This window comes from Eulemur rufifrons, chromosome 27 (genome assembly GCF_041146395.1).
Source record: "Eulemur rufifrons isolate Redbay chromosome 27, OSU_ERuf_1, whole genome shotgun sequence".
In the NCBI taxonomy this organism is placed as follows: domain Eukaryota; kingdom Metazoa; phylum Chordata; class Mammalia; order Primates; family Lemuridae; genus Eulemur; species Eulemur rufifrons.
The window spans coordinates 13,673,942-13,689,424 of NC_091009.1; the positions used below are offsets into that span (position 1 = coordinate 13,673,942).

Below are 15,483 nucleotides of genomic sequence, written 5' to 3' on the forward strand. Positions count from 1 at the left end.
ACAAGAGAAAATGATAAGCCTCCAAATAACTTTTAAAAATTTGTTATAGAGCTGCAGCCCGATGCAACAAAGGCATAGAAGTACTGTTTGCAGTGGCTCTGGAACATTTTGTGTTGGTAGTTGTAAGAGTTTTGAGGGGACCTACTTCAGCAGATGAAACAGCCAAGAAGATTCAATACCTGATCCATTGTCAGTGGTGTGAAGAGAGAATTTTTCAGAAGGATGGTAATATGGTAGAAGGTAAATTCAAGTTCCTCTTGACTATATGTGTTTATCTATAAGCCTCCAATGAGTAAGCCTTTATCACATCCCTAATTATGTATATCGTTGTCCTTTGATTTTAAAGATTACAGTGCTAACTTTGTTATTTCCTATACTGGATTTCCTTTCATCAACAGACAAGACATTCGTGTGAGTGTGTTAAAGTTATTTACTCGTGCTATACAATTGCTCTCTAGCCCTGCCCTCTATTGAAACATCTAGAAATAACTTAGTTTCCACTCTCAACTAATTTTAGGAACATAAATCAGATTACCTCTTTGTCTAGGCTGTTACAAATCATTAATTTAACTTTATAAAAATAATTTTCATGTCTCTGGCTAAATATATAGTAAAAGCCATCAGTTATAAAATTCATTCAACAGACATTTATTGAGCCTCTACTATATGCCAGGCCTGGGATAGAAGGAAAAAGCTGTGGCTCATGCCCTCATAAAGGTGTTTCTGTTTGTTTCTGTCCTGGGACATAGAAACAGTTTCTTATTGCTTTCTTTTAGTTTCTTGGTATTTTTTTAACATGAATTCTTAAGAACTCTTTATTAGAGTTTAGCCTTTTTAATATGAGTTGCAAATTTCTTTCACATTATGTCACATGTGTTTACATCTATTTTTTAAAATCCGTCATGCAGAAGTTTTTTGTTGCTGTTGTAAAGTTAAAATTGAACTTACATATTCTGGATTTTGTCCACAGTTAGAGCTTTCCTATTCCTAGGTTATTCAGGGTAGGTTATGCCTTATTGAATAGTCTACCTCTTCTCCACTGATTTGAGAATACCTTCATCTTATACTCAAGTTCCACATGTATTTGACTTTCTTCCTAGATTTTCTGTTCTGTTCCAGTGGTTGGATATCTATCTGTTCATACACCTCTACCACACTATTTTCATTACAGAAGCTTTTTAGTGTTATTTAATATCTGTTACAGCAATCCCTCCTCAAAACTCTTTTTTTCTTAAGCTGTGGTCCCAGTATTGGATCTTTTTTTTAATAGTAAAAAAGTAAATAAATAACCCAATTGGTATTTTACTTTGATCACCTTAAATTAGGATGGTTAGTGTGATTTGAAGCTACGAACATAGTATGCTTTCCATTTGTTCAAGTACTTTAGTAAAATGTTAAGTGATAGTGGTAATGAAGGACGCCTTGTCATGTTCCTTATTTTAGTTCCCTCTAGTGCTTTCTGATTCAACCATGATCCTGGCCTTTCATCTGAGGTACCTATCATTTATCATATTAACGAAGTACCCTTCATTTCCACTTTTATTTTTATCAAGGTGTTGAATTTTGTCATATGCATTTTCATTATGCATATGTAGAGATGATTATATGGTTTTTCTCTTTAAAACTACTAATTTGATTAATTGTAATAAGATTTTCCAATATTGGACTATCCTGGATTTCTTAGAATAAACTATCATCAAGAAGTGTTCTCTTAGGCCGGGCACAGTGGCTCACGCCTGTAATCCTAGCACTCTGGGAGGCCGAGGCAGGTGGATCGTTTGAGTTCAGTTCAAGACCAGGCTGAGCAAGAGCAAGACCCTGTCTCTACTAAAAATAGAAAGAAATCATCTGGCCAACTAAAAATATATATAGAAAAAATTAGCCGGGCATGGTGGCGCATGCCTGTAGTTCCAGCTATTCAGGAGGCTGAGGCAGTAGGATCGCTTAAGCCGAGGAGTTTGAGGTTGCTGTGAGCTAGGCTGATCCCACGGCACTCACTCCAGCTTGGGCAACAAAGCGAGACTCTGTCTCAAAAAAAAAAAAAAAAGAAGTGTTCTCTTAATATGTTATACTAGATTCTATTATTTAATTTTCTTAAGGATTTTTTTGTTTTAATGTTCATAAATGAGTTGATGTATAGTTTTCCTTTTAGCATAATTTTAGTTGGGCTTTGATATCAGTTTATGCTCCTTTCAAAAAGAATTTGGAATTTTTCCCTTTTTTTCAATTCTTCGGAACAGTGTAACTAGCATTAGAATAATTTATTCCTTAAAAGTTTAGCAGTATTCACCTAGCATTTCTATTTTATTTACATAGGGTTAAGCCACGTATTGCCTAATGATTCCTTTTAATTTCCTTGGTTCCTATTATATAATATATATATATATATATATATATATATATTTATTTTGAGACAGGGTCTTGCTTTGCTGCCCCAGCTAGAGTGCAGTGGCGTGATCACAGTTCACTACAACCTCACACTCATGGAACCAAGTGATCCTCCTGCCTCAGCCTCCCAAGTAGCTGGAACTATAAACATGTGCCACCACACCCAGCTAATTTTTTCTATTTTTTGTAGAGTCAGGGTCTCACTGTTACTCAGGCTGGTCTCAAACTCCTGACCCCAAGCAGTCCTCTCACCTCTGTTCCTCATTTGTTGCTTTCTTTTGTGTTAAATATTTTTATTATTTCATTTTGTTAACTCCTCTGTTGATTTTTTAGCTATATATTTTTCAGTTATTTTCTTAATGGTTTGTCTAGGGATTACAATATATCTTTTAATTTATCTTGATCTACATCAGGTTAATACTTAAGTCTGGCAAAATGTAGCAACTTTGCTCTGGTATAATTCTGTTTTCCTCCCTACCTCCCCATTCTGTTTTTGCCATATGTTAATTATATCTATATAACCCAACCCAACAGTACAGTATTATATTTATTTTTTAAAATAATCTTAGGATTTTCCGAGAAATTAAGACAAGAAAAAAGAAAACACACACGCACACACATACATATATTATAGTTACTAACATAATTACCTTTCCAGTACTCTTTATTCCTCCCTTTGGATTCAAGATACTCTATCATTTCCTTTTGGCCTAAAGAACCTCCTTTGGTATTTCTTATAGGTCAGGTCTGCTACAACAGATTCTCCCAGTTTTTGTGAATCTAGGAATATCTTTATTCCACCTTCCTTTTTGAAGGATAGTTTTGCTGGATGACAGCTTTTTTTCTTTGAGTACTTTGATAATTTATTCCATTGCTTCTGATAAGAAATCAGCCATTAATATGTTATTATTTCCTTATACTTGATTTTTTTTTCTTACTGCTTTCAAGATTTTCTCCATGTGGCTTTCAGCTGTTTGATTATGGCATGCCTAGGAGTGGATCACTTTGTGTTTGTATCATATTTGGGACTCACTGAGTTTCTCGGATCTTAGATAAGTGTTTTTCATCAAATTTGGGGTATTGTCTTGCTTCTTCAACCTAAACTTATCCTCATCACTTCAAAGTGAGGGCAGATATCTTCTGTAACCCACTAATCAAGGATTAAAGTAGTAATATAATAAGTTGTTTCAAGAACAGTTTCCAACCAATCCCTGGAGCCACTCTGGTTGTAGTCATCTTTGTTTTTTAGGTTCAAGTACTTCTATTGTACAGCTGTTTCTGCCTTTAAGAGCTATTTTCTTCAATGTGGTTTTCCCCTGGTAGTGTGATCTCTCAGCTTTCAGAAAATACTGAACAATTTGGGATATGTAATTGTCTGCCTTTTTATTTTCTAGCACTATTTAGGAATTACTTACAAAAATATCATTTCTATTATAACTAGAGCTTTGGAGTAAGAAGAAAAGCAAGTTTTAAATGTTCAATCTACCATCCCAATCTTGTTTTCAATGCAACAGAATCAGAAGAGTTAGAAAATCCACTCTGGCTTTTTAAAATATAAATTTTTGGCCGGGTACAGTGGCTCACACCTGTAATCCTAATACTTTGGGAGGCCGAGGCAGAAGGATCGCTTGTGGCCAGGAATTCAAGACCAGCCTGAGCAACATAGTGAAACCCTGTCTCTACAAAAAAATAGAAGAATTAGCCAGGTGTGGTGGCATGAGCTTGTATTCCCAGCTACTCAGGAGGCTAAGGCAAGGAGGATCACTTGAGCCCAGGAGTTTGAGGTTGCTGTGAGCTATGACGACACTGCTGCACTGTAGCCTGGGCAACAGAGTGAGACCCTGTCTCAAATAAATAAATAAATAAATAAATGAAGAAAGTAGATTTTCATGAATATTTTTGATGAAACTTTGGAACATTTTGGTCCTCAAATGGAAAATTGATTTAGTGACTTTGGTTTCCTTTTTATTTTTTCTTTGTTCAGTTTTCTTTTATGTAACAAATAGGCATCTTCAGTGTTTAAAAGGTTATTGGCTTTGTGAATTTCACCTCAGTGAAAAAAAAAAAAAAATCAGGAGAATACCCAACTTTACCTTATACCCCAGCGTTACTGATGGTGTTCTTGCCTTTAAAATGATCAATTCATTCTTTCTTATATTGAGTTTTTTATCCTGTCGTCTATCAGAATGTTGTTGTTTTACAATATCAGCAAATAAACTAAACTCAATACACACTGCTTGAATTTGATCCTGAATCCATAAAAATCTAACATGTTTCTGTCTCTACCAAAAGTCCTTCATGTTGCTTTATAATTTAGGACTCTAGCTTGTAGTTTTTTTAAATCAAACATTTTTTTTTTTTTTTTGAGACAGAGTCTCACTCTGTTGCCCAGGCTAGAGTGAGTGCCGTGGCGTCAGCCTAGCTCACAGCAACCTCAAACTCCTGAGCTCAAGCGATCCTCCTGTCTCAGCCTCCCGAGTAGCTGGGACTACAGGCATGCGCTACCATGCCCGGCTAATTTTTTCTATATATATTTTTAGCTGTCCATATAATTTCTTTCTATTTTTAGTAGAGGTGGGGTCTCGCTCTTGCTCAGGCTGGTCTCGAACTCCTGAGCTCAAACGATCCGCCCACCTCGGCCTCCCAGAGTGCTAGGATTACAGGCGTGAGCCACCGCGCCCGGCCTAAATCAAACATTTTAAAGAATTTTTGACTTGGCAATTAATAACTATAAAGCAATATGGTTTGTTTTTGCATTTTGTTTGCAGTCAGACAGAACTTATAGAGTATTGAATATGCCCTTGAAAGAAATCATCTCTCAGAATTTTTATCAATTTGTAACACAGTTTAAAAAGTCAAATAGTTCCATAAGTCTTATTAATAAAATAATGATCTCTACCTGACTCCCTACAGTAACCAGTTAAAATCTCATAGCTGTTTCTTCTAATGTTTACATCCATATTTCTAAACAGCATGCTTAACTGCTTCTAACTTTCTTTCATGAAAGAAGAGTATTTGGCTTCTTAAACCAACCCAGTCACATGCCATGATGGAACAACCATCATTTGGAAAATTTTCTTTGGCTTTCTTTTTGTGATAAATTTCATATCTTGAATCCTATGTATTTTTCCACTTTCCTTGTTTATATCCTCATTTTGAGTGAACACTTTTTCCTATAGATACCTGAAAAGGATTGCATGGCCAAGTGTAGAATTCTAGGTTGGAAATTGTTTTTCCTCAGAATGTTCAAGGTATTATTCCATTGTCTTGTAGACTCCAAAAAGAAGTCTGCTGTTGTTCCTCTGTCCTTTATATTATTTTCTCTCTGAATGCTCTTAAAACATCTCTTCTTTACGCAATATTATAAAATAATTTTATGCTAATATGTGTATGAATTCATCTTTTAAATCAGAAACTTGAGTTCTTCAGTGCTCAGAAATTTTGTTTGTATTATTTCTTTGACAGTTTTCTCCTCTCAAATTGTATCTGTTCTCTCTTTCAGGAACTACTTTTAGTTATATTTGATCTTCTAAATTGATCCTCTGATTTTTTTTTTAATATCTCTGCTTTTCATTTCTTTGACAGTTCTACTTTATAGAATATTTCCTTGATTTTTATTTTTGAACTTTCCTATTTAAATTTGCCATATTTTGTTCATTCCTAAGAGTTGTTTCATATTTTCTCATCTTTCCATTTTTTTGTCCTATTCTTGTTTCAGGAATGCAAAATCTAGTCTTCTCTAAGAATTGATTATAGCTTGGTATACTTTCCATCTAGGGGAGGATGGGGGGGTTGTTTATTTTTGTATTGTTACTGTTGTTTTGTTCAGTTCTTCTGTTTCCTATTTCTTTTTCTGTTTTGTAATTTTGTTCTCTATCTGTCATAGTAAATAGCAAATGTCTGGTGGTCTTTGGTTGTCCACATTGAAAAGTGTTTGGAAGTACTTGGGGCAGGCTTATAAACTGATGGATTTATTGTGATGAGAAGACACCAGTCTGCTTTTATAACAGGAGACCCCCACATGTGAACACATGTATAGGTCTTTTCTCTTAGATTGGTAAATTTTTCCAGAGGGGAATTGACCAATATTCTGTCAGCTCTCAGAGAGCTACACTAGGGACAGAGACTGGAAGGTCTTACCATTTATGCAGATTTTTCTAATCCCTCTGTTTTCATACATCTCCTCACCTATGACTGAAGCCCCCTGGTTCTAGGTCCTCAATAGTTGAGCCTCACCAAAGATTAACTTCACCTTTTGAGTTGGGAAGACACAAAAGCCTAATTGTGAGTATTGGAGAAGATCTGTGAGTCTTAATTGAGCCCTTTAAAAATGTTTAACTAGGCCTCTTTTTTTGTAATACACCCTATACTCATCTTTAAAAACAATCAGTACCTTCAATTCTCAGGGTTTTTCAGGGTCCAACAGCACTAATGGGCTTGATCTTTTGTTGGTTGCCCATCTATCCATGTCAGGGTTAGGCTTGGTCTGCTAAATCAGTTATCCCATTTGTGTATCTGATTCCTGCTTCTAAAATTTTATTAGCCTTCCTCATTTTTGTTACCCACTATCCCATTTTGTTTATCTTTGTGGTTTAATTTTTATTCCTTGCTCTCATTTTAATTAAGCTTTAAGAAACAGCAGACATGAAGTATGTATTTAAACTATTGTGTTTAAATATAAGTCACAGAATATTTTTAAATTACTCATCTGGAATTGCCTTCTTGGCTTATATACCAGTGATATGGAAATACTAGTTTTCTTTCTTCTTTACCTCTTCATTTTTCACTGCTGGTATCTTGAAATGATAGCCCTGGCCTCTCAGAGAGGAAATTCGCTGATGCCAACCTAGATCTGAGAAGTCCTAGCAAAGGGGCTTGGGAAAAGACAGGTTTGTATGATTGGAGTATTTTACAGAGTACATGAAGATAAATTCATGTGTGTGCTGTCTGCCTGTGGTAAGTAGGTGTAACTAACAAAACTGTAGTGTAAATCACCATCTTGAGTTGGATGATGACTGCCTGTAAGGTATTTGTAGTTTGGCTATTTAATGGTTCAAGAGAAGACTTCTCTAGCATATTTATAATATTTGAGGAATATAGTTCTCAACAAAGCTAATGTCAGTAATAACCACATCCTTCCATTAAGGCTTAGAGTTTAATAATACTGAAAAGTAGACCTAGGAGCAAACAGTGATTGACGCTTTTAAGTAAATCTAAACTACGATCTTACAACTATGCATTATACCACTTAATTGCTTTAAATAATACAGTGATATCATCAGATAGCAAGAAGCTAATAGACTTATGTTCCTGCCACTATAATCCTCAGTTCTGGATATATCTAGGAGTGATTGATCAGATCAGGCCATTCCAAGAAAGTGAATCATCAACTCAGGAATAGCCTGGAATCAGGGAAGTTGGAGAGTTTCTGATTTAAAATGACTATTTGGGTTGGGCGTGGTGACTCAATCCTAGCACTTTGGGAGGCTGAGGCAGGAGGATCGCTTGAGCCTGGGAATTCAGAGACTAGCCTGCAATAGCAAAACCCTGTCTCTACAAAAAAAAAAAAAAAAAATTAGCCGCACATAGTGGTGCATACCTGTAGTCCCAGCTACTTAAGAGGCTGAAGCAAGAAGATCACTTGACCCCAGGAGTTGGAGGCTGCAGTGAGCTCTGATGACAACACCACTACACTCTAGCCTGGCATCAGAGCAAGACCCTGTCTCAAACAATAATAATAATAATAAATGACTGTACTTTGAATGATTTTAAAAGTCCGATGGTAGAATATTGCCCCATTTTGGAAACTAAGAATACTGGTAGTACTTATCCCAATTTCCTTGTGATTATATCAGGCCTTTCATTGCCCTTTAATCTGAATTAGATTCTTCTAGGCTACATTTTGGGGGGCTGAATATGAATCAAGCCTAGAGAATAGAATAACTCATTTTCTTCCCAAGTGCAGAAAAATTAACTTACAAGAAATGTCAGCTGGGTGCAATGGCTCACGCCTATAATCTTAACACTCTGAGAGGCCAAGGTGAGAGGATTGCTTTAGCTCAGGAGTTCAAGACCAGCCTGAGCAAGAATGAGACTTCATCTCTACTAAAAATAGAAAAATTAGCCAGGCATCATGGCATGTGCTTGTAGTCTCAGATACTCGGGAGGCTGAGGCAGGAGGATCACTTTAGCCCAAGAGTTGGAAGTTGCTGGGAGCTCTCATGATGCCACTGCACTCTACCTGGGGCAACAGAATGAGACTCTGTCTGGAAAAAAAAGGAAGGGGGGGGCTATATTTTCATTAAGAGTTGGTTACATAAAATGTATACATTTTATTGAACATAAATTATATCCCAATCAGTAAATTTTAAAGCATGGATGTCTTTTGGACTTCACAAGACTTTCTCCTTATTATATTATTTCATGTAGTATGGTAACTAAAACCTAGTATCCTTATGCCTCTACTAAGCCATTTGACATGGATTTCCACAATCTCTCTGAAGCTTTAATCCTCTGATCTGTATAACTAAGATTTTAGCAGTACTTACTTCAGAGAGCTGTCAGGATTTAAATTTTAAAATATGTATAAAATACATTGCATAATACCTGGCACATAGTAGATCCTCAGTGTATAGTAGCTGCAAATTATTATTAATATAACAATATCTGTTATTTATATTAGTCATTTCTCCTTTGATTACTCTTGTTGTTATCTTTTTTACAGAAAACCCATATAGACAACTGCCCTGTAACTGTCACGGAAGTATGCCTGGAAAGACAGCAATAGAACTTGGACCTCTCTGGTATGTGCCTAAACATAGTAACATATTCAGAATTGATTTATGTTTTGATTGCTGACTTTTGACTATGTGGTAGAAGACAAGCAACTGTAGATTCAATTTTTAAGTCTAGGCAAATAATTATGATTAGCCTCCCCCTGTGAACCCGAGGTGTTTTTTATTTTCAAATTTTTCTCCATCATTATTCTCCCTAATTTGTGACAAAACTGAAAAGGCAGTGGGGGGTGAAAGAGGTCTGGATGGTCTGCAAACTAGGTAATTCATTTCCAAATAGTAAGAAAGAGGCTTTTTTCATTTGATCCTTGTAGAACTAGGATGTGATTGTGAAATGATTGCAATAACTGTTTATAGACGAGCCAACTAATATAAAAGGGCTTAGAGGAATTAATTTTTAAGTGAGAAGTGAGTAAAAGTATCTGCCTTTGTTTTACTTAAAGCTGTTTAGGTGAGGCACAACTGCAAATATTTAATGTATGTGTGCTTCTGTATCATTGGTAATAAGGTACTGTGTTTTTAATGCCTTAAAGTTAAATTGTTTTTAACCAAAATCCTTACCTTAAGCTTGTTTGTTACTGGAGATTTTTGTAGAAATTCGAGATTCATTAACAGCACTATGACAAGAATCATTGCAAATTTCTTCCACACTACTTTACAAGATCAAGGCTTAGCCATCTACTAAACCTAGAAATTGACCCAAATGATAATTATGTTTGTGCTGAGGCCCATTATTTTATCTTCATCCTATGTAAATGCTCTTAGGTTAAGAATGACTTAGTCAGCCTTACCTTCTAGTTCTCTCTTACCTGTATTATCTGCTACAATATTGATCCTACTCATAGATGTCAGAACTGGGGAAATTAAGAATAACAGGTTGCTAAATCTGGAAGGAAGATTTTCTAGCCCAACATACCAGTAATATGGAAATACTAGTTTTCTTTCTTCTTTACCTCTTCATTTATTGCTGCTGGTAACTTGAAATGATTGCCCTGGCCCCTCAGAGAGGACATTTGCTGATGCTGACCTAGAGCTGAGAAATCCTAGCAAAGGTTGCTTGGGAAAAGATAGGTTTGTATGATGGGAGCATATGTAATCTGTAAGAGATTTACAGATGGGGAAATTATAGCATATTGTTTTTAAGTGAGTGCTAAAACTGACTAAAAAAATTAGTTATTAGCACAGTCAGGGCCAGAACTTAGGTTTTCTGACTTTCGGGGCTGAGTTCTTAGTCATCCCTTATGATTTCCTCACTCACAGCCATTGTTCATGTCTTTCCTGTCATCCAGAATACCTTTCCCCTCTCTGACAGCCCAAATTCAAATTGTACTTCGTTTTTGAAGTGTCTCTTTAGTGCTTCAACCCAAAATAATTTCTAAATTCTCTTTAGTACATCTTACATTGCTCACCCATTTTGAAACTTTAAAATCATATATCTTTTCATATATGTTTGCTAACCCTAATAACAATAGCTACTACTCTTTGAGGATATACTTTGTACTAGGCATTGTACATATGCTATTTCATTTAATCCCCTAGCAAGTCTTTTAGAGAAGTTTTTTGTTTTTTTTTTTTTTTTTTTTTTTTTTTTTGAGACAGAGTCTCACTCTGTTGCCCAGGCTAGAGTGAGTGCCATGGCGTCAGCCTAGCTCACAGCAACCTCAAACTCCTGAGCTCAAGCGATCCTCCTGTCTCAGCCTCCCGAGTAGCTGGGACTACAGGCATGCACCACCATGCCCGGCTAATATTTTCTATATATGTTTTTAGCTGTCCATATAATTTCTTTCTATTTTTAGTAGAGATGGGGTCTCGCTCTTGCTCAGGCTGGTCTCGAACTCCTGAGCTCAAACGATCCGCCCACCTCGGCCTCCCAGAGTGCTAGGATTACAGGCGTGAGCCACCGCGCCCGGCCGAGAAGTTTTATTTGCCATTTCATGATGAGGAATATGTCACTCAAAAGCAGTAATTACTCAAGATTACATAGCTAGTAATATTAAAGCCAGGATTGGAATCCAGGTCTATCTGACTCAGAATTTCATATTTTTTCCATTATACCTGTGATTCTCAAATGGGAAGCATATCAGATTCACCCCCGGGTGACTTTTGAACCATATGTAATTTCCATATATGTCTCCTCCCACTCTACCCCACCACCATAAACACACTGGAATTAAGATGTCCTATTACTGACTGGAATGTGCATTGTGAAGACCCCTGCATTATACTATTGTCCTGTCGAGATCCTGTCTAGATTAGGCTTTTCTAGGGTCAACATTGTATTTTCTATTTTGGTGTATTCTCTACACACCCGATGTGCCATGGCATTGTACTCCTTATGAGGGCTCCATAAACTGTTGTTCATTTCTTTCTTGGTCATCATTTGCCACAGCAGGAGAATTCTTACTGATTTAACATGAATGAAATCTCCTTGACTAATCTTTATAGTTTAGAGAACTGACATGATAAGAGGAGTAGGCAAACAGAAAATAAAAATTTTTTAATTAAATCATAAATTCTTTTTAAGTTTTAGTGTTACTGTCCTGTAATGAATTATATATCTTAGTTGTGGTTAAATTATGAAAACTTTTTTTTACAGAAAATAAACATTTCTCAAATCCAATTATTCTCTATATATTCCTTTTTTTTTTTCAGGTCCAGTTCCCTTTTCAATACTGGATTCCTCAAAAGAATGCTATTTGAATCTCTTCACCATGGCTTAGATGACATTCAGACCCTAATAAAGACATTAATCTTTGAATCAGAGTGTACTCCTCAAAGTCAGTTTTCAGTTAATGCACCTTCAAATCCCAACAAGCAAGGTGACTAATTGAAGCCTAGCTTACTAGTTTACAAATTGGTTATCAAAAATACTGTATCCTTTTAATCTTTATATGATGTTATAATCAGAGGCAATATAATTATGAATAGTGCGCTTTAAGTAAATCCTCTCTGATGAATCTAATTATAATCTGGTTGTTAACAGCTTTTTTTAATTGCCTAGTTTTCCTCAGGGTTTTACTCAGAGGCCAGAAATGAATAGTGATTTTATTAAGATAATATCCCTTTTTTTGTTTTTAATTCTACTAGATTAAAAAAACTAAAAGTCTTTTGTGATTTTATTACCCTATATCTGCTTTCTAGAAAGAGAAACCTTAGGTAATTCTAACAGTGATATGGCCAAAAATTTTGGTAATGTCTTTGAGACACAGAAACTAGATTTATACTTATGACTCAGTAAAGCTAAGTTTTTTCTCCTTAAGAGAAAGCCTAAATAGGCTTTTGTAGTGTTATCTAGCTACTGATACAGGGGCGAGCCTATTAACATCCTAGCATTTTCATGAGTAATTAGAAGAAGCTGCTATTATGGACGGTTAAAAAATATAATTCTTGCAGCTTGCTTTGGCCACAGAATCTCTTGTATATTCATAAAAGCAGTGTGGGTGGAATTCCATAAACCTTTATTTAAACTTTGAATTATTGTTTAATGTCATTCTAAAGTATTTTACTTTCCCATTTATTTTCACTTTAGAAGAAAATGGTGTACTTATTAAAACTACAGATGATACCACAACAGATAATTACCTTGCACAAGGTATGTATGTATATATATGTTTATATATGTATGTATATAGTATGTATCAGAGCAAAAAGGCATGTAGCAGAAGGGTAGGAAAAGTTTGCTTTGGTAGCTCACTTAAAAATACATTTTCATCATATGCTGACAACAAAACTATAGTAAAACTTGGTTATCAGCATTCTTACAGTTCAAGGTTTCTGTTAACATGTTCTTTGTTCACATCTGTAATATATGGTGATCCCCTTGAAAGAATTATACAATCTTAAGGAACCATGTGAATCAAAATAAGATCAAATAATATATGATAAAATTATAGTTAATATTAAATTTTATTCTAATTCTTTTAAAAATTGCTCATCAACATATGATTTATAGCAATTCCATTTGATTAACCTGAAGACTCTATTCTCAGCCATAAGAATTATATGACCTTTCTTATTTAGGATATGTGCATGCTTTGAAATTCAGTTGTATTAGACATTGCAAATTCATATCAAAGGGGTGATAAGATTCTCAGTATCTTAATGTCTAAGGTTTTGTTTTACTTTTTAAAAACAACTTTAGATTCCAGCTGTTTTTAATATAGGTAAAAATATAGACAATGTTTAAGGTTGAAAGAGTAGTGGCCTGTGATTACAAGCTGTAATTTTGTATTTGTTGCTTAACAGTTTAGTTTTGACATTCAAAGAGAAGAAATCTTAAACTCTTTTAATAGTCTATGGTTTAATTACTGTCTGCTCTTTCCAACAGTTTTGTTGATATAGCATCTTGAACTAGTTTGTTAACATCCAAATCACTTTAAATGATATATTCCACTTAATTTCTCTGTTGGAAAAAAGAAAAAGAGGCATTATGATGTATTATAAAGAGCACAGATTTAAGAGCATCATTCTACTTCATTGTGTTATTAGTTATGTAACCACAGCTAGGTCCCTCACCTTCAGCAGAATTGTCTTAAATCCTTTTTAGAATAAAGTAAAACATAAATAAGCTTTAAAATTATTTAAAATTTCCGAGCCTTTCTTATATATAAATTAAGAAAATTAGACTAATCTCCATGGGCTCTTCTATAACTGTAATATTATATGATTATTCTTAGACTGGTCTATCAACACATAAAATCTTCCATGATAGAAAATACCAGGCAAAAAAATCCATGTACTGCTGATGATAGTCACTATTAAGGTATTATGTCAAGGCTTTTTTGTCTCAGACTTCCCTAGAACTTATACTAAATCTATGTATCCTTTCACTGAGTGTCTTGTTAGACTTCATGCAAGGGCGTAATCAGATTTTATGACTTAATGGATATGTCCCAAGTTGTCATTTTTGGTTTTTATTTTTATGTAAAAAGGTAACAATTCAACAGTAATTTATATTTATTTTTTAATGTAATTTATCATTTCATGCATGAAATTTGCCTTCTGAATACTTCTGCTTAAGCAAATGCTAATTGCTTTTCCTGAAGAAATAAAATTTGACCATAGTATTCATATATAAATCATCAAGGGTTGAACATTCAGACAAAATATCATTATAATATTGGCTATCTCAATTGTTTTCCCTTTGTGATTTTTAGGTTACATTCCTAGAATCTTACTGGCTAGCACATTTGACTGCCACACTAAAAAAAAAAAAATTTCCTTTCGGCCATGGTGTTTTATTATGAAAATAGAATAAAAACTTCAAAAACAAAATGATCCTTTCTAATTTAATGAAAAACAAAATATATTGACTTCTGTTCATTTAATCCATGTTTTTAGAATTAATTTGTCAATATTAATTTTAACAATAAGAACATCAACAAATTAAGATTTTCATGAACCATCTGCAGGGTTTTGCCCAGGTTTTGCTTCACAAGGCCCCTGGCTCAAAACTAGTAGGAGTTAAATACAGCTCACATGGTAGTTAATGTGCTGGCCTCCTTCCACTTAAAGTGGAAAGACTAAGTACTGTGGTAAGAAAGTAGGCAATGAGACCATACATTATACCTTTGTCAGTTTTTGTGTTCAAGCTTTTGAGATTTTTTTAGTGGTGTTTTTCTTTGTGTTCACTGAAAACCCACTATATATCCAATACTGGGCACTTAGCAGAGAGTACAGGTATAAAAATGAAGGACATTGTCCTCAGGAACTTAGAATATAATTTGAGGAGAAAGGATTTACATGTATAAAAGACCTACATACATGAAACAAGAAAGAAAAAAAAATGACGGAATTTAATCAAGTTCTGATTAGTGTGGTATTAACATAATGAATCTCTGAAGTGATTGGCCCAGAATTCATAAATGGCTTCCTACAGGAGCTGCAAATAGAGTTGTGGCTTGAAGTTTAAGAAGGTGGAAAGGAAGTTCTGACTCAGCTAACAGTTAAATATTAAAATTACATGAGTGAAGGGCAGTGAAAATACATAGAACAAATTATCTTATTGTAAGAATTAAGATTGGATAGATAGGTTGAAATGGTATCAGAGGTTTAAACTTGAGACAATATATAATTATGAAAGTATTTGGCTTGTAAGTTTTAAGGGAATGCTAACTTTGTATGTTTGTATGTGTTTCAGGAAAGAGAAAAAGTAATGAAATGATTACAACTTTAGCCAAGAAGCAAAAGACTGATGTCAGTACTGAACATCCTCCCTTTTATTATAACATCCACAGACACAGCATTAAAGGAATGAATATGCCAAAGTAAGATAGCCAGTGAATGGCAAAGTGTTTTATTT

The 15,483-nt window shown here is 34.7% G+C and overlaps 1 protein-coding gene across 4 annotated transcripts in view; it reads left to right on the forward strand.

The window, feature by feature from the left end:
* TRMT1L (tRNA methyltransferase 1 like) overlaps nucleotides 1-15,483 on the forward strand; it is a 35,545-nt gene that overhangs the window by 17,812 nt on the left and 2,250 nt on the right. For all 4 annotated transcript variants that reach the window (XM_069459263.1, XM_069459261.1, XM_069459260.1 and 1 more), the window contains 5 exons: nucleotides 50-240; nucleotides 9,113-9,191; nucleotides 11,835-12,001; nucleotides 12,712-12,774; nucleotides 15,322-15,448. In XM_069459263.1, the coding sequence (XP_069315364.1) occupies nucleotides 50-240; nucleotides 9,113-9,191; nucleotides 11,835-12,001; nucleotides 12,712-12,774; nucleotides 15,322-15,448 (627 nt within the window). The remainder of the gene's footprint in view (nucleotides 1-49; nucleotides 241-9,112; nucleotides 9,192-11,834; nucleotides 12,002-12,711; nucleotides 12,775-15,321; nucleotides 15,449-15,483) is intronic.